We start from the raw sequence: 26,753 nt of genomic DNA on the forward strand, positions 1-26,753 counted from the left end.
CCCATGACCCTCAGGTCATTTTAAGGACGAACTGCTCTGATACCATAAATGTAACATCCTCATTTAGTAGAATAATTCTAATTTATAGAACGCCTCATGTTTATAGTATAACATAGAGCACCGATGTAAAGTATATTAGAATAACCTTTTATAGTTATCCCAAATTATACTGGAATGGAAGCTCAAAGACACAAACATAATGCCATGAGAAGAATCCAAACACATATTAGATTAAACTGGAAATTTGCCCAAAGAGTAAGAAACTACAAAATAAAACTACACAAGAAGAAATGCTCAACAATGAGCAATAAAGGATATAGGAAGCCTAACTACATCGCAGCCTCCCCGCCAACATCACGATCACCAAGAGTCTCCACATCTGTTCACACAAAGGATTTGGTGATCATCGCAAAAGGGAAAAGCCAAAGAAGAGAACAGACACAAAGAGAAAGGGTAAGCTAGAGTAAAATATTTAACATGTTATTGAGCAAACAAATTATAAAGCAGGTTATAGATAAGCAAAGCAACAAACACGCAAAACATATGAAAACAAACAATTAAAAGACTTTCTAACTCAATATCCGGATCATACTCTTGATATAGAATTCTAAAGGAAGTATGCGCCTGTGTTGGCTTCTAAACTCTATAGAGTCTAGACGTAAGGGGTTATCACCCAACCACACACAGGGTTAATCCTCTAATGTCTTGGGCCCAATATGTCCCAAGACTAGGACCTCCTGTCACTCTCACCACATAAATCGTTCTGCTCTATGTGAGCGTGAACGATTATTAGAGTTCAAGATACATTCCTTTATCTAGACATCTCCTATATCAAGGTATACACTAACCACCATCACCAAGAGTTTCCCTTGAAACTCTTTTACCAACAATTTTCACATGCCTTCTCAATCATTCAAGTCTCATGCCAATCCACCACCAATCAAACAAGTCATGTTTTCCATTTCATACTCAACATAACAAGATTTCATTTAATCTCATACTTTATAAATGCATACCAAGACATACATATATCACAAAATAGTATTCATCCCAAATAAATGAGTGCCAACATTTAAGTACGTACAATTCCATACAATCAAGCACAACAAACAATCATAATTCTTACACCAAAATTTCTAAGAAAATTTATTATCACAAAACCAAAATCCATGCAGTAATGCGTAACACATTTCTCAAGCTACAGACATCTAATCGACGATCCAACCGGTCAAACCATAAAATAGCATGTTATGAACCAAATGTCAAAATTTGAGCTCAATCCAACGGTTAATGAGTCAGGAAAGTCAATTTTAGTAAAACTGCGCATATCAGAAAAATACACAATCACCCAACGAGCCAGGGAACTCGCCCAGCGACTGTGCGGCGCATCAGAATATGAGAAATGTCGTCAAACATCACAGTTTCATGAATTTTTGAACCCCTAACTTAGAAATATACCAAAACTAACATTTTCCAATCATTTAACCATAAAACAGAAACGAAAACAAACCACATATTTCAAAAACGCGAAAAAGAACCTAGCTTTCCTTACCTTTTTAAGCTGAAAGCTACGAATAGGATGTTTAGTAGAGGAGCAACAGTAACCAAGCAGCTTAGGAAGCTGAAAACAGAAGTATAAGGGGACAAAAATGAGACCAAGGTCAAGACTTAGGTGAAACCAAAGCTTTTGAGCTAAAAGACGAAGTGAAACAAAGACTGAGGGGATTACTTACTTGGAAGGAACTCGTAACTTAGCTCATAGAGAATGCTTGCTAAAAATCCTAGCAGGGCACTTTGGTGGAGAAAAGAGAGGAAGAGAGAGCTGATTTCTAGAAATGAGACAAAATGAAAGGAGTTAGAGGCTGGAAAGGGGTATTGGGTCCCCCTAATGGGCTGGCCTTGGACCCACGAAAAGGCCAGACCCAAATCACTTATTAAGCTGAAAAAAATGGGACTTACATATAGGATGAAACACTATTTTATATGAATCAAACTGAAAAAATATATATTTAAATTATTTTTAGTTTCAACTCTTAAATCATATGAGACAATTTAATTTACTTAAATAGCATATATTTTAAAATAAAAGATAGATTAGCTACGTGTAATGTGAAAAATTAGTCATAACCCTAAACAATTGTTAAGTTGCCAAAATTCAGTCATTTCAAATTAAAAAAAATTCAAATATAAAAACCAAGTGCAGTGATTGAAGAGTTTTTACCAAAGGCATAAATCTTTAATCACAAATGAATCAAAGTTTTTATTTAAGTAAAAAGAATATATATTTATACTATAAACTTATTGAACTATTTAGTTCCATAATCCAACAAAACTATCTAATAAGCAACCAGCATATAATACAAATAAAATGCTAAATAATAGGTTCTATTTGTACAAACATAATAATAGTTACAAAAAAATTCAAGAAAAGTCCAGTGTTACACAACATTCCTAATCTAAGAATTAACTCAAAATTAGCTTGAAATATCCTTCCCTTCCTTTGACGCTTTTGAGCCCTCTACCAGTTTCTATAAGAGAAAAAGAAAAGAAGTTAACTTGTTGATATAAAAGACTATATTTTGCTTTCTTCTCACTTTCTTTCCAATTCAATTTTAAATTATTTCTTCCATTGTCTCTTTCTTCACTTCATTCCAAGTACAGGAAAAGTATTTTAAGTATTGTGTAAATTATTCACACAGTATTATTTAAAACTATTAATATTTTTAGCCCATGAGATAAGAAAATTACACGTTTGCTACAAGCATATTTTTCAAATGATAAATTACAGCCTTGAGGAATGTAAAAAGACATAATTATTGAATGTCCCATACCATGTGCAGTCTCTGCGGCCTTTCGTTTTAGCCGGCAAAATTTGACTTTCATCTGATGTGGTTGGCAATGATTGATTCTCCACAAGGTGTTACAACTTGGCTGGTTTTGGTGAATAACTAGGACTTTATCCAAAACAGCCAAAAAAGGAACATCCTTTGATTGATTATTATTCAATTTCATTAATAATGAATAATAATATAATATGTTTAAAAGATAACATTCAATCCTTCATGATTAGTTCTCTTAAACCATCACACATTTATTATTAGTTTATAGGAATGTATGCATTTACTGTTCTGATAAGATAAACAGAAAGAAAGAATGTGCATAGCTCCAAAAAAAGGGATCATGAGAGAGAAGCATTATACTGATCCAGTTCAGTACCTATATATAGACCATACAGCTTTATTTGACCCTTTTCTGTGTTCAACAGTCTCTGTGAGCTGAAGGTAGGTAGTTAGCATAAAAAAGATTGAAGCAAGCACTCCAGAAGGAAGAAAAAGGTAATAGCTTGGCTTTCATTATTTTTCACAAACTCCCCTAATTCGTAGCAATAGATTTAAATCTTTTTCTGCTGTTTATGCTCTCGTATCCTATGTTATGATTGTTATATTACCTGATCTTCTGCTACTTGATATCATTTTCAATTTTTCATTTTTGTTGGAATGTGAAAAATAAAGCAAAAGGGGTTCAAAAAAATTCGTTCTTTTTCTCTCTCTAACTTTCCTTTTGGTTTATTCCTCAATCTTTTCTTTCTCTCTCTCTTCATGTTGTATAATCATCTGTCAGATATTAATGCGTCCTGCAGATTCCTGTGGGTTGCAACTTGGTTCTGGCTTTTTCAATCCCTGCTGTCCTATTTGTGGCAAAGCTGTTGTTGGGATGGGACCAATTATGACCCATCTATCTCTTTGTGGTATCTAAGGATAACCCTCATCAATGTCATTTATGATTTCCTAGTTCTGCCCTTAACAAATTCTTACCCAGTTAAGGTTTTTTATCTTAAATCTGGTTCTTATCATTTCCTCCTTTTTTTTCCTTAATATCTGGATTATCTTTATATGCCTTTGTTGGATAATTAATAATTCCATTTTATCTTTAAATAGGTTAAAATTAATTCTAAAATCAGAATGAAATGTTTTGAAATTTATATTCTTTTTAACCAAACTTTTGAAGGAACAAGGAACACCAAGCCCTTCACTGTCAGAAATAGGTTTTTTAACTTTTTACTTGACTGTCAATTAAATCAGTTAAATGGTGTGAAAGACAGACTTGGGTTGGTTAGTTAGAGTGTCAGAAGCCTGGGAATGCTGGTTGTACCTTTGGCCTACTATGTTTTTAAGGGGATTACTTACTAATCACTTTTATAGCCCAGATAAAAAAAAAAGCATAGCTATACCTCAAATGAAGGGAATCATCAGCCGTTTATTTTACTTTTCCGAGGTAAGTTGAATTGGGTTCAGAGTTCTTACTAGGGTTTTTGATAAAAATGTTGAGATTGGATTTGTTTAGCTGATTCTTCCATGGTTTTATTGATGGCCAAAATGGAAGTAAAGACCTAAACTCATTTGACAATCACTATAATGTTCTCATAAATAACCCTTTGGTCTTTCTGAAACTTCAACTTTAGAATTCTTAGAGCGTGTTTGTGTAACATTTACATTAAAATAAACTCAGTTCAATCTCAATTGAACAAAAGACTTACTTCTAGGTTTAATGCATAGGAAAGTGAGACTTTTTGTTTGAAGACTCTGAAACGGTAATCCAGACAACCACTTAATGATTCAGGCTGAACCTTGATTTGGTCTTTAGGGTAGGCTTAAAACTTAGAGTGATATAGCAAGAATAAAAAACAAAATATGAGGGTGTTGAATGTGTTCAGTGAATGTGAGATTTACAACTGTTATAGGTTTTAGTTATGGTGGTGGAAAGATATATTTCTGTGGTCCTGTGCTGTTAAAACTGTTCTTATCAGTAGAGATATGGATAATCTATTTTTCCTTTTTGCATATGGAATATAGTAATTTAAGCCCTTGTTATCAATTATGGACTTCTCGGTTTTTCTACTTTGTTTCTTTATGAAATGTCTCTTTCGTGTATTTGAAATCCAGAGCCCTAATTAATTACCATCTCATTGACTAACTTCACATCAATGTCCATATTTTCACTTCCCTTAAAATGCCAAGTATTGCATTTTTGTATTAATGATTATCAGATATTTCTCATGCTCTGACTGTACTTTGTTGCCTTTTCATTCATTAATAGGTAAACAATTCACAAGAGTCCAGTTTTTCAATTCTGAAGCAAAAATCACCACTGAAATTTTACATACCTCAGCGTTTGGGATTTAGTTGGTATTGAAATCTGTTCTGCTTCGTGGCATTTTCTGTCTCTGTTGATTCTACTTCAGGACTGGAACTTATTGCAACATATCTGCTGCAATAGTTTAGCATAAGATCAAAGTAATAGTAAGGTTTTCTTCAAAGAGATAAACTAGATCCATTATTCCCATGAAACAAACCAGTGTGTTTGTGATGTTTAAGGTGTGGGTTTGACGTGGATTGTTGAACTGTTATATAGAAACCTTTCTCTCCTTTTGAAACAAATCTCTATAGTTGATTTAAACAAGACTAGATGACTGCGGATGAAGTCGGAAGTAGCTCCGAGTGGAGCAAAGAACAGGACAAAGCATTTGAAAATGCCTTGGCAATTCATCCTGAAGATGCTTCCGACAGATGGGAGAAGATTGCGGCTGATGTACCAGGGAAAACCTTGGAAGAGATTAAGCATCACTACGAGCTCTTGGTTGAAGATGTTAATCAGATTGAATCTGGTTGCGTACCTTTGCCATCTTATAATTATCCTTCAGAGGGCTCAGCAAGCCACGCTAGTGATGAAGGAGCTGGCAAGAAGGGAGGCAGTTCATGGAATAGTAACAATGAATCGAGTCATGGAAATAAGGCTTCAAGATCAGATCAGGAACGACGAAAGGGTATTGCATGGACAGAGGATGAACACAGGTTAGTTTCTCTTTGCTTAAATATTCAGAAAACCTATATATTCTAGTATAAGACATGGTAAACAGCACTAGGCAGGTTGCTTATTGTTAATTTTGACGTTGTTTGAATTTGTTGTATCAAGTTTGTTCTTTTTTAACCATATGCTTTTTAAGTACTTAGAACTTGAATCTGATTATATAGTCAGTGATCCTTGTGTGCGTTAACCAGTTATTTGTTCTGATCTTTGTCAGCTTATTTCCATTCAGTCTAAAATGTCATGACTTATTAATACTAATTGTTTAACAAGAATATCTTACTAAACCATACTTCCTCCTTGATTGTTTTAGTCATCTGTGTGGATTGCACCACTGGTTTGTGTTTATAAACAGTATTTTGGCTTTGATTCTTCCAGAAATATCACTTTGATCGTACTGTGGAAGAGACACTATTCTGACAGGAAGCTTACTTGTTACTTCTTTTGTTGTCATGCTCCATGATTTCCAAAAAAATGCTCGTCTAGTTGTTTTTCATCTAGGTTAATGCTGTGGGGGCTAGCAACAAGTGATTATGTTAACTTCAGTATCTGGGTTATGGGATCTTAAAACTGAGATCGTTTTACACATATTGTTGTGTTAATACATACTTTTATTCCCTAGAAGGGGCACCTGTGTTCCATTGGTTTTTGAGAGTTTGTCATTTGATGGATGGAATTCAATAGGCATGCTCTTCCCGAAAATAAATAAATAAACTATCACAAGCTGCTACTTTCAAGAACCAAATTTTATGTTAACTGCATTGGTTTTTATAATCTGGAGATGGTGACAAGATATATTCAGATTACATTTCTGTTTAGAGGAAGAGCAAGTCAAAATCATAGTTCAGCTATTGCTTGGCATGAATATTAAGTTGAAATTTTACTTATTTTTTATTGTATTGATGCTTCATTGGTGCAATAATAGTACCTAATTTGCAAGTGACATGCGTGATGATAGTTTGGGATGTGTACATGAGAGAATACGCAATGAGAAGAACCGTTTAGATTATCAGTTAATCATAGAGTTTTTGGTGAAGTTATGGACTTTTGAAATGAAAATATTTAAGTATAATGCAGTATTGTTAATAGACTAAAACAGTCTCTTGCCTGAGCCAAAAAACCATGCCCCAAAAGTGAAGTTGGCCATGTGGTGACTTCTTCAGTTGCGAACATGCCTTCGGGTTGATGATGTAAGTCACTGTTGTCAATGATACTCTAGATTACTTGAGGTGACTTCCCTTTGGAAAGGCCATTCTGCAGTTAAAAAATATTCATTTCTCCTTCATTTGTTTTGAATTTATATCTGATGTAGTTTAATACCGTCTGGTGTGAAGCAAACTAAGTTAATAGCGGTAACATGATGCTGCTATAGAATCAGCATCTTGGTTGTTTGATGGTTAAGCTAATCAAATTTATGTATCAGAAGCACACTTGTGCTGCTTATTCCAAAGTAGAACTAGAATGTAGTCCGTCCATACTAACAGTTGTCTTAAGTTGTGGACTTACTAAAGATACAATATATAATGAAATAGTTAAACTTCTGATTTTGGGTCCCCACAAGTTAATCAGTTATTTCATTTTTCAAATTTGTGTCTTTTGGTGATAGAAGTTGTGGGTTCCCTGTTTTTGTTTTCTTCTTTTAAATACCTTTTATCCCTTTACATTTTGAAATCATGGACACAGCTTGTGAACGGGACTTGTGTTATAAATTTTTCTCCTTTAGTCATACTTGTAATCTACATGACAGTTTACTTTTATAGTCAAAGTCAGAACTTATGAATATGACACAATAAGACCTGGATATCATATTGATAATGTTTTAGAAGTTCTAGATACAAATGACTTAGATATGTTAAAATGATTTTTTCTAAAAAATCTTCAAGAATGTATAATAGTTATATCAGAAGATGATGGTTACAGAAACACTGTTAATATAGCAAAAAGTAGAGTATATTCTTTCCCAAACATTGTCTTCAAAAGAAGTCTTGACTGTAGATAATTGTCTACTATAAACTATGTAGCTTTACGGATACAAAGGAAAATATAGTCATGTTGAACCCATATTTAAGTTTAGTCCTATCAATCAATAAATCTTTATAAAAGAAAGTAAAACAACATATTGGAGACACTCCTAGGATATATATTAGAGAAAATTTGTATGGTTTATGCATAAAATGAATGTTTCTACATGATTTATGTCTATCAAAGACTCTTCTTCAATGTATATATATAGGCACCCTCGAAGATATAGCTGTTGGATAGTCTTTGTCGAAACGTTCATGTACAGAGATGAATTTGCCATGATGTAAACGTCATTTAATTTGTTTCACCAGCTCAATTTCTTGATAAAATAAAACAATCCACTTATCTTGCTCAAGTTGGTTACAAATTCTACCATGTATGGCTATGTCTTGTTGGAGTAGTTTTTCTGACTTTTTTCACTTCACTACATATGGTGCGCCTTGTGATTGTACCTTGATGTTAAGGGATTTTGTATCTTGTCCGAATAGGTTAACCTTTTCGTAATAATAGTATTATAGCCTTGCAAAGAATCTAATGTCTTAAGTTCGAATCTTGGAGAGGAACCTACTCCAACAAAGAGGGAGTTCCGAGTTCACTAAGCTGTCAGGTGTCAGCATATGAAGAAGGGGCATTTGTTCCTAGGGTTTCTTGGCTTGGATGAACCCAATTTAAACCCTACCAAAACCCCAATATTTATTTACAAGTCCATGCAGGGCAACCCTAGACTATGAGGTCCAAATACAAGGTCAAATAACCTAGTCTATTTGGCGGGTGTTTCTTTCTGCACCCATCTAGGCTTTCGGAAATTTTGATCTGGATTAAGGGATGGATGAGTGTCTTCAGGAAAGATATTTCCGGGATTGGTCTAGTATGTTCCGGAAAGTAAAATCCGGTTGATGGGGTGTAAGAAGAAACATTTCTATTCGGACCAAGTACAATCCCAAATATCTTAGACTACTTACCAATTGCAAGCTTAAATATTTTTGACTTTGCCAATTATGATTCCAATTATTCTTAGGCGAAAGCTTCTCCACCCAATCAAAAAGCTTCTGGAAATTTTTTTCCATAATGAGAGAGGTGATTGCCTTCCGGAAAAAAGAAAATCCATATCTGTTTTAATATGTTCCGGAAAATGAAATCCCGAATGATAGGGTGTAGAAAGCAATAGCCTTATTGCTATTCTACAAATTTATAATCCACCAGAGATGGCCCATGTAAAGAGTGTTTTGGGCCGACAAAGGTGTCAGTAGAAGCCCAATCTTCATGTATTCATAGTCATTCTAGTGGTTGGTCCCTTATTTCCCATGAACAACTATACTCAACTTTGGCAAACAAATGAAGAAGTATTTGATAAGGTTGGATGAAGGATGTTCAAGTCTTCTATGATGAAGGGATATATGAGAACTTGCACATGTTTCTGATTTTAAAGAAATCAATAGGAATATTTTAAAGATATTTTCTCCTCATCACTACAGAGATATTAAGGATATTTTTATTCTAGTAATAAACTATTTACAACAAAAAATGTCCACACCTTCTTTAACTTCATAAGAACATATTGATAGATATTCATGGAACATAGGCACCAAATTGTGCTTCTGCCACTTGTCAAGGTGATTTTAAGGAAGTAACAGCCCTAGATCAAGTCCGAGGCTTGTAAACTTGAAGATTTTGCTTCTTCTTTTTGATTTTGCTTTTTGACTACATCTTGAATTTCTTCCTCCTATTCAGATTGATCAACCCAAGATTGATCGATCAATTGAATATCGTTTTGTACAACTGTTGTCATGTTGGTTTCAGCACAATCCTTATCTTCTTTGCATAAGGGGTGTGTGGTCTCAGAACCCTTAACACTGCTATTGTATCTGTTGTGTAATATAATCCTGCTGCTCTTCTTCTCAAATCCTTATTGTTGTACCAGTTTCTTTGCTAACTAAAATTCTATTATTCAGATCCATATTATCCACTTGTGAAGTTGTCATCTGAGTTCCACTCTTCACGAAGATCATCTACCAAATCTTCTACCTCATTCATACCAGTTTTCCTGAATTGATTCTATTATGTCAACAATGAGAAACATTATCTCCTATAGAGTGACAACCAAGACAAAAATCTGGGAGACCAGTACCCCTTTTTTGAGATCCCACCTGTTAACTCAAATTTCAATTTTAATAACTATCATTCTGATTTTTCTCTCATGTCTGATATATTCTCTCTTATTACGTTTCGGTTTCTTATATTTCTAATCTAAGAACAAAGTTAACTGAGCATAAAGTGTAATTATCACTACATGTATAGAATCTTTCTTGCTTTCAATTTGATGTTTAGCCATGTCTATATGACTTTCAGTAATTATTAATCATAAAGATGAATCATATGACTGTCAATACCATATAACCATAGAGCTACTAAAGCTGGAGCTTATGGTACCAGTGCCTGTCATAATTTTCAAAGCAAAGTGTTAATTTTAGTCCATGTATAGGGAATGAGGCTATCTTGAACTAGATAAATCCTTGATCGTTATATGGTTTTTCTTCTGTTGGAAGTTAAAAACTAAGGATCTGGTTGCATGTAGATGTGACAATTGTGCATTACATTGGTACTTTCACTTCTGGTATCTTGACATGCTTCCAGTCAAAATTTTCGTTTTTAATAATTACACATTGATTCGCTTGAACAGGTTATTTCTTCTAGGCTTGGAAAAATATGGAAAAGGTGACTGGCGAAGCATATCAAGGAACTTTGTAGTGACAAGAACACCTACACAAGTTGCAAGCCATGCCCAAAAGTACTTCATTCGTTTGAACTCGATGAACAAGGATAGAAGGCGATCCAGCATACATGATATCACCAGTGTGAACAATGGAGATGTTTCAGCACCTCAAGGACCAATCACTGGCCAAACAAATGGTTCTGCAGCACACTCTGGAAAATCAACGAAACCAGCCCCTCCAACCCCAAGTGCTACCCCAAGTGTAGGAATATATGCTGCTCCTACCATAGGACAACCTATAGGAGGACCCCTTGTATCTGCAGTTGGCACCCCAGTGAACCTTCCTGCCCCGGCACACATGGCATACGGTCTCGGTGCCCCGGTTCCTGGGACAGTTGTTCCTGGAGCCCCAATGAACCTGGGTCCTGTGCCATACCCCATGCCACACACATCTGCTCATAGATGAAGTTCTGTTCAGAGGTCTAATGTACAAAAAAGGACACAGAAGATGGCTTCTGAACATAATGTAAGGATTTGTTTGGATAAATCTCTCCTTTAAGTAGCTCTAGGAGGAAAAAATGAGAAGGGAAAATGAAATACTATTTTCTTTGTCTAGAAGTGTTCATGAAGAAGTTTATCCAAGTATGTCCTAATTCTTTTCCTATTCCACAAGTTGCTTATGTGAGAGTTTTATATGTCCCATCAATTATTTCAAATAAGCGATACTTAGATAGAAGCATTTGAATGTATCTGCATCGGTTGCCCTGGATGGAATATCTGGCAGCATTGACACACGACAGCATGAAAGCAAGGTTGTTTTGGAGACATTGAAATAGTTTTAGTTAGTCATATAAAGTGGTCCATGCTGTAGAGAAAGGCTCTGTGTCTTTGAATTGTTTCTGTTGTATTTTGACTTGGTTTCTGATTTTCAGTAGGATCTAAATTTCCCATCTACCTTCACTTGTTAGCAGGTTAGTCCCATTACAACATTTAAGTGTAGATGTACAAAAAGATTAGTTGTATTAATTATGTCTACTAAAGTCTAACATCACAAACGAAATTCTTTACTGGTAAGCAAACACTTCCAATAAGCATGTTGAAAGCCTTGGTGGATAATGTTTTAAAACATTTACAATAACATACATAAGAAAGCAAATAATTGGCACATAATGTTCCATATGAAGTGGAAAATCTACAAAGAGGGCAATTTTGTTATAAAGCGACAGAGCACTAAAGACAGGACCATGTGTCTCACAACTTAACCAACCTTTTTTATGGAATGGGACATGGCACATACATTGTTTCATAATCCAATTCTTCCCTTTAACCTTTATGCGTTTAACAATTAAAATTCTTTGGTGATGGGTCAGAAACATCTTGGGTAGCTTTCTCCTACTTATAGGACCACTTCATCTGGCTTCCAACTTCTTTGGGTGTTACAAGACTCAGCTGTCCCTTCAATTATTTGAAGTAGAGGAAGAGGTCATATTCAATCACTATAAAGTAATGTCTGGTTTTCATGAAGAAAGAGCCATACTAATATTAACACACACAAATATATGTATTAACTTCATAGATTCTAGATTCAATATTTTAAACCATGCTAAGTGTTAATTCAAACATTTTCTTCAACAATGACTTCAGGTTTCACTTTACTTTAATTGTTGTAATGAGATTAAAACTGAAGAATATAATTAAAATAAATATAATTCAAAGATTTGAACTTATATTTATTTGTTACTCATCATTATGTTTAACTATTAAAAAATTAATCACAATAATCTAATTATTCTCTAAATCAATTATTATCACTTTTTACATTGTACTAATTATGAATATATATATATATATATATATATATATATATATATATATATAATTTTTCATGTAAAATATTTTTATTTCTCCAAGTAAATATATACTTTTTTATTTCATAGATTCTAGATTCAATATTTTCAACCATACAAGTTTTAATTCAAACATTTTCTTCAAGGATTACTTTAGGTTCCACTTTAATTATTGTAGTGAAATTAAAACTGGGAAATATAATTAAAATATATTAAAAGGGATTTGATCGTATATTTAGAAAATAGTATTTTATTTGCAAATAAGTCAAACGTTGTTCAATGAAAAAAAGTTCATTGATATCCGTTAAAGTAGGTTTCATTAATCCATTTAATTGTAAACTAGGTTTTTTTAGCCACTTCTCATTTACAAGTATTTTTAGATTCCCTCTAAATCTTTAGATACATAAAAATTCTTTTTCTTTTTTATCAAATCACTAAATATTTATAAAACTAAATAAAAAAAATCAATTTCAATCAACATAGAAAATATAACACTTTAAAAACAAAATACAAAATAGTTAATGTTAACATTGAAAGGGTTTCATCCAATGTGCATTTAAGAGATTTATTTTTATATTGTTGGTCATTGCTTTCTTGTTACTCTTTGAATCTTCTTTGGTAGAGTCTTTAGTCTTTTATAGGCTTCACCAAAATAACGATGATAGGATTTGTATGATTTTGAACATGTCTACATGCAACTTTATATGTTTTACATTTCTGGAAGAGAGAGACTAAAATGTACATACAATTTTGCTTCATTTTGTATGATTTTGAATCTAGCAAAATATATATCTTGTTTTGTAGGTTGTGAAGACCATATTTATGTTACACTATTTAAAAAATAAAGGACAACATATATTTCAAGTAGGGGTGGGAAAAAAAACTAATCTTTTTTATTTGATCTATTTTTGTCCGATCAATCTATTTAAAATTCATTTTATTAAAAATTCAATACACTTAAAATCTATTTTAATGGATTTGGATTTTAATCTAATCTGCATTTTATATATTTTATGGATTAGATGTCCATTCTCTAAATCAAGATTTTCAAATATGGATAATCCAAAAAATTCAATCTAAATTTTCAATTTAATTTTTTAGTTGGGTTAAGCTAAAGGTTGAGATGGACTAGGCTAAATTCAGATTCAGACAGGCCTTACTCGACGACCTGCACATACCAGGCAGGCCCAGCAATCGTGAAGGGTCGGATGGGTCTGACAACCAAAACGGGTTGGACAGGCCTAAAGACACGAACAGGCTAGGCGGGCCCGACGAACCAACGAGTCGGTCAGGTCCAACGACCCAAAAAATTTGGGCAAGCCCGATGACCCGAATAGGTCAGGCGGGCCTGAACACTCGGATGGGTTGGGCTGGGTCAACCCGACGACTCAGACAAGTCGTGCTCGACGACTTGTACGAACTGGGTAGGTCTGACGACCCTGAAGGGTCGAGCAGGCTCGACGATCCAGACTGGCTAAGTCAGCACGACGACCTAAACAGGCTGAGTCGGCCGGACGACTCGGACGGGTCGTGCCAGATGACCCGTATGGATCGGGTAGGCTCGATGACCCGAACAGGCCAGGCGGGCCGAAGACCCAGATGGGCTGAGTTGTACCAGGTCAGTGACTTATACAGGTCGTGTCCGACGACCTGTATGGACTGGGTAGGCTCGACGATCCCGATCGGTCGAGCAGACCTGACGAGCCTAATAGGCTGAGTCGGTCCGATATCCCGGACAGGTTGAGTTGTGTCGGCCTCAAGGACACAAGTTTTAAATTTCTTTTATAAAAAATGAATTCTGGATTTTGAACTTAATCCAAATATTTTGACTGGATTTAAATCTTGATCCAAATATTTGGATATGCATTTTAAAAAAATTCAAACTAGTTTTGCTGAAAAAATGGATTTGGATAGAAAATCTTATCCAATTATTTAAATCTAAAATAAATGTGAATTAAATCATTAAAAATTCAATCTATGACCGCTCTTAATTTCCGATTTCCAAGATTTACATGCATTATTTTTCCTTTTAATGACTATGATAACTCTCTAATATGTCACTTAAACTAGTTGAAGATTTCCTGAATAATGAGTTGTTTATGTTATAGATGCGTAATACAGGTTCTGATTGTTTTTGATACTGTTTTCACAATAGCATTGAATATATTTTGTCATTAAGTTTTATTTTAAAAAAGTTGGATATATTGTGATAACCATTGTGATTCTTTAAGAATAAGTGATATTATTAATTAAAAATTGACTATGGTCTTAAGTACATAAGGCACTATATTATTAAAAATTTAAGATTTTAATGTCATCAAAATTATTAGTGTGTTTGAGATGGAGTATAAAACAAGTCATCTAGTTGTTCTATACTATGTAGTTCTAACCAAAATTAGACAATTCACTGTGATAATTAATTATTTGTAACAAAAAGTTAGATAGAGGAGTCCAATTAAAAATAAATACAAATTAAAAAACTCAATTGGAAAAAAAAAGAAAAAAGAAACTGAAAAACCTAGTTGAGTCAAATAGTTCAAAACCCACTCTCACCTTAAATTCAATTTAAATAGTTACCATCTATAGTTTACAAAATTAATAAACACAAACTAATGAATTTGAAGATAAAATTATGACTCACACCAAATATGGACTTCATTTGGATGCTTATTACAATAATATACATATATATATATATATATATATATATATATATATATATATATATATATATATATATATATATATATATATTATGTTTTCCTTCTTTTTTTGCAAGGTACGGTAAGAGAAGTGTAGAGCATAAGGAGGAAAGGAATTTACAAATAAATGATTTATTTTGGAGTTTTTATGAGGTAAAGGATCACACAAAAATGTCATTTTAAAAAATAAAATAAAAAAGAAAGGGAAAACAACTTCTCACCCTAATTTTTTCTTTTCTCTTCTTCCCCTCTTTTTTCTCAAAGTCCCAAAGTAAGTCCTGTGAATCACAATTGAGGAAAATGGAGTGTGATAAACCAGATCACTTCAACTAAACTCAAGATCCTAGTTCCCTTTTGACCAAAAGAGAGAACTGAAACGAAGAAAATATCATCTCTTTATTTTTCATTACCTCAAACTAATAAATGCTTGACTTTTAGAGAGCTTATTTCACACAAATGTGATGCTTGCAAATATGATATCCTTTTAAAAGTCTAGATATTTTTTTCTTATCATAGATGTAAATATTATATGATTATATAGAGTAATCAATTCATTCCATGATTATATAGAGTACATATACTATATTTCAGAAGAAGAAAAATTTAGTTGGAACCCCACATTAACATATTATGAGATATACTATTATTGATGAAGAAAATGAAAATCTAAGTCAATTGTTCATTATGATAGACATGAATAGTGAGAATGACTGTTACACCACACTAGAGAAAGATTTGGGAGCAATATTTATGACGAAGATCCAAGAGGGGAACTGAAAAGGACCACCCAACCTCAGAATGTATTTTCAGCTCTATAAACATGTAAAACGTAAAACCGATAATGTTGGACTTATCGAATTTATACAACACTAACGAGAAATGAGTTTAACTATATTATATAAGATATTAATATAATTTTTAACTCAAATCTTTAAAATAATAAATTTACGAGTTTTAATCTTTATATAATATTATACTTTAATTCACACTTGATTTTTAACCTATGAAAATGAAGAATGAGTTGGATTTTTAACGTATGAAAATGGAGAATGAGGGTGTGGTTTCCATTTCCTTGTCAGAGCAAGCACCCCACCACCACTTCCCAACCAAAAGACAGGCAAGCACTGTCTACTTTTCTTTTCTCAGCTTTCTCCTTTCCTTAAAGTACATGTCTCTATTTCCTTCTGTTGTCTACTCCAGAAAATCTATGTTGTTGTAGGGTGTGTTATTCAGTTTCCTTCTCATGTAATTCCACTTGCTCCATGCTTACTCCACTCAGGATTCCCTTACCATGAAAACACTTTTATATGGTAAAGGCTCCCTCAAATGCGTGCCAAGTACTATTCCAATGTGATTCACTTCATTCGTGCATGGTTCTTCTAGGAGGAATCCACATGTTTCTCTGAGGGTGGCATGTCATGCACTTGCACACAAGTTCTAAAAAACGGTTAAAGATTGGAATTTCAGCCACAAGGTTAAGGTATTTGGACACCCCACGTTCGCATTTGCCACCTTTGTCTGCACTTTAAAACCTTGAACAGAACATACAAGATAGGATCACCACCATGCCATTTGGTTTAGTCTCAGCATGGAACAAGCGTCGAAGAAGCAAATCTCAAGATCATTCAGACCCTTGTATTAATTTCTCCTTCCTTTTGTTTAGTTTTTTGTATGTTGTCACCTGTGCTGAGTGTATCGTCTTGAAGCCTCAATTTGTAACAAATTACACATTGGCTCTCTTCTCAGGGATTTATAAACCTGCAGAGTTTTGGCAGCTTGAAGATCATATACCACAACCAACAAAAAGGAGGCACAGATCATGTGTTTTCACACTCAAGGAGATGGACGAGGCAACATGTTCATTCAGTGATGATAATCTGCTTGGAAAAGGAGGATTTGGCAGGGTCTACAGAGGCAATTTGAAGTCAGGAGAGGTAATAATAACTTTCTGATAAAAGTTCATATATAATTCTCAAAATTTTGTGTAGCTTGAGATGTAGCTTCTGCAAAGAACACAGGCATATTTCTTATCATTCCTCTTGACAATACCATAATTGAATTCCAATTGCACATAGATTGAGTAAAAAAATTACTTGTGTTGTGATTTAGCTACAAATAAATGCAGACTAATCACTGAAGCATTTTACTCTGAAGGTTGTAGCAATAAAAAAAATGGAGCTTGCAGCAATGAAAGCAGCAGAGGGGGAGCGAGAATTCCGTGTAGAGGTTGACATATTAAGCAGACTTGACCACCCAAATCTTGTTTCTCTGATAGGATACTGTGCTGATGGGAAGCACAGGTTCCTAGTTTATGAATATATGCACAATGGGAACCTGCAAGATCATTTGAATGGTTAGTAATATGCCACAAATCCATGTTTTTGTGGAAATTTCCTACATCCATGTTCTGTTAATCAGTGCCTAATTTTAGGAATTGGAGAAAGAAAAATGGATTGGCCTCTGAGACTCAAAGTGGCATTGGGAGCTGCAAAAGGGCTTGCTTATCTTCATTCAAGTTCTTGTCTTGGAATTCCTATCGTTCATAGAGATTTCAAATCCACCAATGTTCTTTTAGATGCCAATTTTGAACCAAAGGTATGAATAAACTCCCAGCAACGTTTTACATATAGTATAGCATATAAAGCACTGAGCCAAAATGAACATAAATCTTGCAGATTTCTGATTTTGGGCTTGCCAAGTTGATGCCAGAAGGACAAGAGACACATGTGACAGCCAAAGTACTTGGTACCTTTGGTTATTTTGATCCTGAGTATACATCGGTATGTTTCTTAAAAACCATTGATCAAAAACTCAACTATACTTTCAAAGATTATTGTTAAAATGTTGGAATGAAACTAACACATTGTTAATGGTTTATATGTGATTGTTATGGTTTTGGTGTGAGGAAGCAGACAGGAAAACTAACAGTACAAAGTGATGTGTATGCTTTTGGGGTTGTTCTTCTTGAGCTTCTCACAGGACGTCCAGCTTTAGATCTAAACCAGGGTCCAAATGATCAAAACCTAGTACTACAGGTACGTAACACAGTGGATAATGAAAAGAAGAAAAAAAACATGTACACTTTAAAAACTCTCCAACGTTGTAATTTAACTACATTTATTCATAGGTGAGGCACTTACTGAAAGAGAGAAAGAAGCTTCGTAAGGTGATAGATGCAGAGATGGCTCGAAATTCTTACACCATTGAGTCTATATTCATGCTTGCAAATCTGGCTTCACGATGTGTCCATGCGGAGAGTAATGAGAGACCTTCAATGGTAGATTGTGTCAAAGAAATCCAAATGATTATCCATACCAATTCAAAGGGCTTGGGAATGGTTAGGCATAGCTTCAGAATGGTCTAATCTGTTCAAATCGTATCATATCAATCATAAAGTTCTTCAATTCATGTTAAGAACTCAGATTAAAATGATTTAGCATCATTGATTAAGTATTGGCATGATTCTTAGTGATAATGCCTTTGGGTTATTTGGATGATCAATCCGTGGCTGACAACGTTAACATGAACAAACCACTTCACTTGAAAATCTTCTCTTGCATCCTATAACATTACTATTTTGTGTTTGGAATAGTTGGTTTTTTTATCAGGTATTGTTCTAATGTATAAATCGATACATCAACCTTAAAAAACCACATTACTCTCTAATTGAGTGGAATTAAATTTGCGTAGCAAATTCCTTTAACTTATGTTTGGATAAGGGAGTTTACAATTTGTAACACATTCAACTTTAATATATTGAATTTGAATTGATATTATTTTAAATTATTTTATTTTTTAAATGTTTTATTTGAATAAGATAATTTAAATTTAGTGAATTTTAATTTTTTTCCAGATAAAGTATTTTAATTACCATTAAATTAAAAATTATTTAAATATCAAATAATTTTAAAAGTTAAAAAGTATCAATATTGATAATTTTTTTTGTTATTGATGTTGATTGATTTCATTTTCTCATCAAAGTATTTCAAGATTTTTTTTATTTTATATTTGTAAAAAAAAATTATCAATTTACATCAAACTTTTAAGTAATGAAATGCTAAATCAAATCAGGCCAAAACAAAACAGTATCAGGTCAAACTCATGTAAGTTCAAACCAAAACAACATGGATTAAAGTCAAACCAAGTCGAGTCGAATCAAGTTGAACTAGCTTAGTTTGAGTTGACCAGGTTCATATCAAGTTGAGTTGGCTTGAGCTCACACTGAATTGAGTTTTCCCATGCTTGAGTCGAGCCAAGTTGGCTCGCACCTCGATCGAGTTTGAGTTAGCTTGAATCTAGGTTGAGCCGATTTGGTATGAGTACAAGTTGGTTCGAGGATAAATTGAGCCAAGTTGGGACATCCCACATTCAATCGAGTCAAGGTGAGTCGACAATCATATGAGTTGGAGCTAACCCAAGTCAACCCTTAAGTAGAATTTCAAATTCTTACTTTTAGGTGAAATTTGATATTCTTCAATTTTAAGTAATCCAATTACATTAATGAAATTCTAGAATTTCAATTTTCTTCTAAATTGCATACTCTTCCTCCAAATTGAAATCATATTCCTCCATAGTTCCTTTGATCTCCCTTTAAAGAACCTCTTCAAAGAAAATCTACCTAAGTAACATATGTATAATGATCATTAGTCTCTAATCCCCTCCAATACTATGCCACAACAACATTGAATGGTTCCACCTTCATCATTCTTCCATGCTACTAGGTTCAAAGCACAATGTAGAAGCTCATATTCAAATATAAATGTTTCAGAACAAATAATAATTATACAATAACTGATATCAGAATATATGAAATGGAGTGAGAATTATAAAGAGAAAAAGAAAAGGAGATTTTAAAAGAAAAAATAAAAATAAAGGTACTCCGAGTGTAAAAGTCTAACATCTACTCAAACAATTATGTCATGTATTTAGATCTTGCTCTCTAGGTGTCCGCTTGATTTTCCTGGTATTCGTTCGATCTCTTACCAATCAATGTACATACTAAAAAGGTTATGATGCTTAAGTCAACAATGATTTGATCAATAATAACAATTAATGTTATAATAAATACAAGAGAAAAGTTTCAATAAGTATATCTTTAACTTTTATTTATAATTTTCTACATTACCCTAATTAGAGTAGGTTTAATTTATTTTATATCGAATTATAATTTGTAGTCCTTTATATCTACAAATATTTAAAATTAAGTCCTTGTTTTCATAAAAAAATAGTATTTTATATTTTAAAAGTTAATTATAATAGTCATTTCTATCAATTTTATGAAGTTTTTAATTAAAAAAGGCAGGCCTTTACGAAAGGGGTGAAATTTTTATTTATTTTTTTAATTATTATAGTAACAGTTACAAATTATCTTCATACACAGCACAATTATTTTAGAAAAACGTTATATGATGACAATTTTAAACTATCAATATGTTCAAATTATAAACATAATTAATTTTAAATTAATAAATAAATACCTTTCAACTTTAGTTAAAATTAATAAAAAATATTCACAAACCTAATACAATCAGTATGATTGGCTGCATTAATTTCCCACACATGCTTCCCTGAAATGTTTTGTAGCAATCACATGATTCACATCACATCACATGCTACATGTCAGCCAACACTTGACTCATGATTCAGGAACACAGAACCCACTCTGCCAAAAATGAAAACTGTGTTGTCAATTTGACTTTCTGGAACACACACCCTTCTTTTATTCCCCTTTCTTAGATGAACAACACAGAGTTCATCTTATTATGGCCATTAGAAGTGACTGCTACAGTTCATAATGAACTTGTAGATTCTTATTTTAAGAAATTAAGTGAAGAGAATGCAAGTATAAATATGAACTCTGGGGTATGGGGTATGAGATTACCCTTACGTACACAGAAAACAGTTAAAGCAAGATAAATCTCCTATTTATTATCCCACTCTATAAAATTGATGGCTACCATATTAGGTAAGACAAAATCTTGGACCATCTCTAATGAATAGAACTCCTTAATGTGTTCATATTTAAACCATCTTCAACATTCTTAACTAAAACCAATTTATATGCATTCCAGAAATATCTTTGAATTCACTATTCAGTACCCTTCATATGTCACTCTCATATTCCACATTAATCAATGGCGATTTATTCAATCATTTCCTTTTCCACTATGGAAGATAATAGCCCAATACAACAAAAGAATCAACTCCATTTGAAATCCCTTTTCACCATCACCTGTGTGAAATAACTGTTAAACTGTAAAATATCTACAGAAATACCTTATTCTTCAGTCCTATGCTGTTCCTCCCACTTCTTCAAAATCTGCAGAAAAATCTCATTCCATGTGTCTATTGGTCCTGGCAAGCACCAATGAACACAATCATTCTGCACACGCTCTTGAGCCCCATTGGAAAAGGGAAAAGGATACATGTAAGGGCCAGGGTGGCCATCTGGTCTCAACAAGGCTAACTTAGTCACATCCAAAGCCTCCAACCTAAACCCTCCAATTCCCTTGGCTTTAACCTTTGCTGCTTCCACTTCCTTCATCTCAATCTCTCTCATTTCAGCATCCATTCCCTCAACTTTCTTCTCCTCCTTCCCATAAGGCCTAGTCTTTGGACAAGCACCAGCCTTGTCCCATTCACCCTCAAAATGAGCAGGTGAAAATGTTGTCACAATAACACCAACCCCATCACTTCCTCCTTTCCCACCTCTTCTATCAACTATTCCATTCAGGGTACTTCTCAAAGCCTTTCTCAACACATCATAAAACCCAATTTCAGTGTGGTTCAAACCAGGACAGTAATGGCACCCCAAAACCAAACCACCCTCGTAATAAACAGCAGGATGCAAAAACCAATGTCCAATTGATAGCACAATCAAGGACATTTCACCTATGTCCGCACCCCACCTCTCATCAACATGATCCAAATACAACTCATTATGATCCGGTCCACCGTTTGATTTCTCAACACCCTTTACAAGAAAGGGGGACCAGTACAGAGAAACAGACACATTATGAGAAGCGAAATGCCACCTGCGGAACTTGTTGCTGTCATTGTTGTACAAAAGGGTTGAACTTGAAGCAGTGGTTAACATGCAAAGAAGGGACTCGAGCTGATTCCTAGCCATAGAATTCCCAACAAAAGCCAGGTGCTTGTTTCTCACAAGGTTGAGAAATGCAAGAGGGTCAAACCTTGGCAGATGGCACTCATTGGGCTTCCACCTCCAATAAAGATAACCCATGTCAGGCCTTCCATGCGTGATGCAATTCTGGTTCTCCTTGATTGTGCCGCAGGTTGTTCCATTGTACAAAGGTCCTCTTTTGTCACGGACCCATTTCCCATTGAAGTAGTCACATGAAGTGTCTTCACCCTTTTCATCATCTGCAAAGGAAAGAAGATGTAACAAGTCAAAGAATGAAAGCAGTGACCAAAGTCTTGTGCAAGAGATTTGTTGGCAAGTGTGTGTACCTGAGGGAGGAGGAGAATGGGGAGAAGAGTGGGAGTTGAGAGAATGAAGAAGTTGAGGTTGTGGTGATGGAGGAAAGGAAAGGGTGTTAAGGTAGAAGTGAAGAAGAGTTACGAGGATCAGAGCATAGAGGGTCCATGGAAGGAGCTTCTTGGTGAGGAAGCTAGATTGTTCTTTGGCTTGGTTTGATGAAACTGTTGCCATTTTCCTTTACCTTTCCTCTTTCTGAAAGCTTTCTTTTCTGGTGCTCACGGTCACTGTTCAAAGAAGTGTGAGCACAACAAAAGTTTTAACCTTTTGGCCTTCGCATTTGCGAAACAAAAGGGTCATGACTTTTTAGCATACTATACATATTTTCACTAGTTTTCCATTTTTTAACAAAACTCTTGGACCATTCTCTTTTCCATTATAATTAGAGTTTATTTTTTATGTTAATCTTGAATATAAATTGTAATTAGTCAAAATAAAATTTTAGTTCAAAATAACACAAAAAGAACTACATCTTCTTTATTTGTTTATAGAAGTAATTTCATTCTAAATTTTAGTTCAAAATAACACAAAGTCTTCACAAATATATTAAAGAAAAAACACCACGTGGTTTGTGCACAAAGGCATTATTTTAAAATGAATTACGTAAATGTAGGTTGCTTAAATATTAAGAATCTATCGTAAAATAATGCTTTTATTCATAAAAGAAGCTTTAATACTAAAAAATGTTAAATTAGTATTTTAATCTCATATATTTAGGTTTATTAATTATTTTAATTTTTATATTGTTTTTTACTCAATTGAGTCATAAAATTTTTTAAATAGAATTTATTAATCTCTTATGTTAAATTGATAGAATTTATTAATCTCTTATGTTAAATTGCATTTAATGCTTGTTACTTATTAAAATTTTGATCATCTTCTTTCTATTTTGGATTTTTTTTTTCTTTCTTCACCTCCTTCCATCCTTTTCTCACCACCTCCTTCACTTGGATGCAGTTCACAAAACAAAATTTAGATTTTAAAGTTTGTCACATTGTTTTATTGTGCTTTGGTGAGAATTTTATTTTTGAAATTACATAAATAGAGTTACCCTTTTGATGGTGTTTTATTCTCTTGTGCAAAATGAATATTAATGGGAGGTGGTGGGAGTGGAGGGAGGTAGAAAAAGTTGAAGAGAAAAAAAAAACTAAAAACTAGAAAAATTGTAAAGTAGAAAATAATATAGATTTTAACACATGACATTTTTAAATCATTAATTGAATATAAAAAATATAAAGATCAAAATAAATCATAAAATTAAATATAAATAGAAAATTACTAATTAAATCTATAAAACCTCTCTTTATGTTAAAATATGATTCTTATTTATAAAAAGTCTAAGCAAAATTACTCTTATATAGTATTAATCAAAGCTCACACATATAAAAGTTGGTAATTCTAATACGTCAGTCATAGAGCAGTTAACTAGTTATTAACTGACATTTGTTAATAAGTAATACTGTAACATCACGACCGAATATTACTAATTTAAATAAAATAAAGTAAAATAATATTAAATATGTCATTATTATTCAAAGTTCTTTTCTAAAATGCGGGAAAATTAAAACCTTACAAAAATGTCTCGAAATTTAAAACCATAAAGTAAACTCCATGTTTACATAGTTCAAAAATGATCAACTAAATGTTTACAAAATAGTCAAATATAGTCTAGAAACTTCTTAAGCTAACCCCTCTCCGGCTTTAAGCGTCACCAGCTCCACCTGAAACAACGTCTGCTCGCGAGTAACGAATTACACAATCATCGCCAAACACACATAGAAAGCGTGAGCTTATGTAACAATATAAACATATAATTTTATACATAGAAGTTCCCCCCAAAATTACTTTATTTCAGTCAATGCTTAACCAAGAAACCTTATTGCCCTAAGGTTTCCAACCCACAATTTCATGACCATGGACCCAAGATATATATGTTTCCATGAACCTATCCGTTCGTGGTCCTACCTATACGAACCTCCATGCTCGTAGTCCAACTCTACGGACCTCCCCGCTCGTAGTCCAACACACGTGATCCAACAGTTACGAACCTCCCCACTCGCAGCAGCCTTTAAGTGTGAGCACAGAACATATGAACCTCCCCACTCGTATCCTCACATGAGAGCATCATAATATGAACCTCCCCGCTCATATTATTACATGTTCACCACCAACCATGAACCTACCCGCTCATGACACAGTCAAGCACCTCATGGTCCAAGTCCACATCGCAACACATTAAGACGAAATTAAAAAAAAACACACTGCCGTATACAAGATACACACTCAAGTTGGTCTTAGGGATTTCAACGCTTCCTCAAGCATGCCCGCTCATGGTCCAACTCTACGAACCTCCCCGCTCGTAGTCCAACATGCGTGAACACTTACTATGAACCTCTCCGCTCATAGTAGCCTCAAGTGTGAGCACGGAACATACGAATCTCCCCGCTCGTATCCCCACACAAGAGTACAACAGATACGGACCTCCCCGCCCGCATCAATCACGCATCTCAAATCTCCATTACGAACCTCCTCGCTCGTAACTAATCTAGCATATCCCTAACCAAGCCCTCAAACCCATCCATGCAAATTCATCTGCAATGGACCCTTGCCCCTACACTATCGTCTGGAGATGCCAAAGCACCACCAGGCGAAATGGAAGTGCAGATCGCTTGAAGGTTTCACAACACCGTCAAGCATCACGACACACAAAGCTTCCCTATTTCTGGTTATTGCTTAGCACTTCACTCTGCACCGTCAGGGACTACACCAGTAATGTGACACTACTGATTTTAGGTACTCTAATTAAGTTCCTAGTATCAAACAATTCAATTCTCAAACATCCAGAACCCAAAATACTTATTCATATACTTCATATACTTAAATTTACAACATCACAGCTCATATGCGTCATTCAAGTATAATCACACATCTATCCCTTTATAAATTCATATAAAACCATGAAAATGAAGTGTTATACCCAACACAATCATAGACAATCAAATAATATACCATCGAGGAAGAACACATAACCATTGCCCCAAAATAGTAATGATGATAATGATAAAAATAACATATACAACAATAATAATGATAATAATTATAATAATAATAAAATGCAACAATAAAAATAAAAATAAAACATAATGAAAATAATAATAAAATAAAATGAAACAATAATAATAATAAGATAAAACAATAAAATAATAATAATAATAATAATAATAAAATAAAGCAATAATAATGATAATAAAATCATAAATAAAATAAAATAATTATAAAATTAACAATAATAATAAAATAATATAATCATAATCATAATAAAATAAAATAAAATAATAATAATAATAATAATAAAATAGTAATAGAAATAATAATAATAACAATAATAATAATTGTAAAATAAAAAAAATAATAGTAATAAAAATAAAAATAAAAATATTATTATTATTATGAATAACAATAATAATTATAATACTAATAATAATAATAGTAAAATAAAATAATAATAATAATAATAATAAAATATAATAAAATTAATAATAATAATAATAATAATAATAATAATAATAATAATAATAATAATAAATGTGTTGTGTTTAGAAGAAGAACTCTAAACACGCACACTAGAAGTCGAATGCAACTAAAGCCAATTAACTAAATACCAACCTAAATTAATAAAATCACCCGTGCAATCCCCATTTATAAACCCCTTTCTATAACTATTCCCTTCCCCTCTTATATAACATATTAAAAACTACTAATTATATCACATCATAATTTCAATAAGAAAACACTACCAAAGAAAATTACTAATTATTCTAAAACCTTAATTGCAACATACCAAAAGTTTAGTCACTACCAAGGCTTAATACCCAAAAGCTACAAGTCATATATAATATCGAATACAACCAAAAAAAAGAAAGAAAATCAGCCTCACTTCTAACCTTCTTTATATATATATATATATATATATATATATATATATATATATATATTAAAAAAATTATTTAGTGTCGATGTGATGAAGGATTATCTTGTTTCCTTTTAGAGTTATGAATATGGTGAAGTTATTTAAGAAAGCTTTTTGAAAATTCCCACTGGACATT

At 33.3% G+C, this 26,753-nt stretch overlaps 3 protein-coding genes across 7 annotated transcripts; 2 read left to right on the forward strand and 1 right to left on the reverse strand.

Annotated features, from left to right (window-relative positions):
* Positions 1 to 3,086: 3,086 nt before the first annotated feature.
* On the forward strand, positions 3,087 to 11,554 carry LOC114178016 (transcription factor SRM1-like). 5 transcript variants are annotated; one of them, XM_028063679.1, is made up of 4 exons: positions 3,110 to 3,335; positions 3,622 to 3,818; positions 5,098 to 5,852; positions 10,568 to 11,554. In XM_028063679.1, exons 3-4 carry the CDS (start codon positions 5,467 to 5,469, stop codon positions 11,064 to 11,066), a joined length of 885 nt encoding a protein of 294 aa, XP_027919480.1. In that variant the 5' UTR covers positions 3,110 to 3,335; positions 3,622 to 3,818; positions 5,098 to 5,466; the 3' UTR covers positions 11,067 to 11,554. The 5 variants fall into 5 exon arrangements, with proteins under 5 accessions (XP_027919478.1, XP_027919480.1, XP_027919479.1 ...); XM_028063678.1 differs by having other exon boundaries at positions 3,641 to 3,818; XM_028063681.1 differs by having other exon boundaries at positions 3,641 to 3,748.
* Positions 11,555 to 16,247: 4,693 nt separating this feature from the next.
* LOC114179302 (probable serine/threonine-protein kinase PBL28) lies at positions 16,248 to 18,696 on the forward strand. The gene is made up of 7 exons (XM_028065592.1): positions 16,248 to 16,784; positions 16,896 to 17,083; positions 17,304 to 17,502; positions 17,581 to 17,744; positions 17,825 to 17,929; positions 18,062 to 18,184; positions 18,277 to 18,696. The coding sequence occupies exons 1-7, from the start codon at positions 16,715 to 16,717 to the stop codon at positions 18,511 to 18,513; spliced, it is 1,086 nt and encodes a 361-aa protein (XP_027921393.1). The 5' UTR covers positions 16,248 to 16,714; the 3' UTR covers positions 18,514 to 18,696.
* Positions 18,697 to 21,127: 2,431 nt separating this feature from the next.
* LOC114176938 (protein ALTERED XYLOGLUCAN 4-like) lies at positions 21,128 to 22,912 on the reverse strand. The gene is made up of 2 exons (XM_028062145.1): positions 22,620 to 22,912; positions 21,128 to 22,532 (listed from the first exon to the last, which is right to left on the reverse strand). The coding sequence occupies exons 1-2, from the start codon at positions 22,819 to 22,821 to the stop codon at positions 21,427 to 21,429; spliced, it is 1,308 nt and encodes a 435-aa protein (XP_027917946.1). The 5' UTR covers positions 22,822 to 22,912; the 3' UTR covers positions 21,128 to 21,426.
* Between the last annotated feature and the right edge of the window lie 3,841 nt (positions 22,913 to 26,753).

This window comes from Vigna unguiculata, chromosome 3 (genome assembly GCF_004118075.2).
Source record: "Vigna unguiculata cultivar IT97K-499-35 chromosome 3, ASM411807v1, whole genome shotgun sequence".
Classification (NCBI taxonomy): Eukaryota; Viridiplantae; Streptophyta; class Magnoliopsida; order Fabales; family Fabaceae; genus Vigna; species Vigna unguiculata.

Coding starts and splice junctions, on each gene's coding strand:
- LOC114178016 (XM_028063677.1), top strand. CDS start 5,467: ATGACTGCGGATGAAGTCGGAAGTAGCTCCGAGTGGAGCAAAGAACAG. Junction 5,853..10,567: donor TGGACAGAGGATGAACACAG/GTTAGTTTCTCT, acceptor TCGCTTGAACAG/GTTATTTCTTCTAGGCTTGG.
- LOC114179302 (XM_028065592.1), top strand. CDS start 16,715: ATGCCATTTGGTTTAGTCTCAGCATGGAACAAGCGTCGAAGAAGCAAA. Junction 16,785..16,895: donor TCAAGATCATTCAGACCCTT/GTATTAATTTCT, acceptor CTCTCTTCTCAG/GGATTTATAAACCTGCAGAG. Junction 17,930..18,061: donor TTGATCCTGAGTATACATCG/GTATGTTTCTTA, acceptor GTGAGGAAGCAG/ACAGGAAAACTAACAGTACA.
- LOC114176938 (XM_028062145.1), bottom strand. CDS start 22,821: ATGGCAACAGTTTCATCAAACCAAGCCAAAGAACAATCTAGCTTCCTC. Junction 22,533..22,619: donor CCATTCTCCTCCTCCCTCAG/GTACACACACTT, acceptor TTTCCTTTGCAG/ATGATGAAAAGGGTGAAGAC.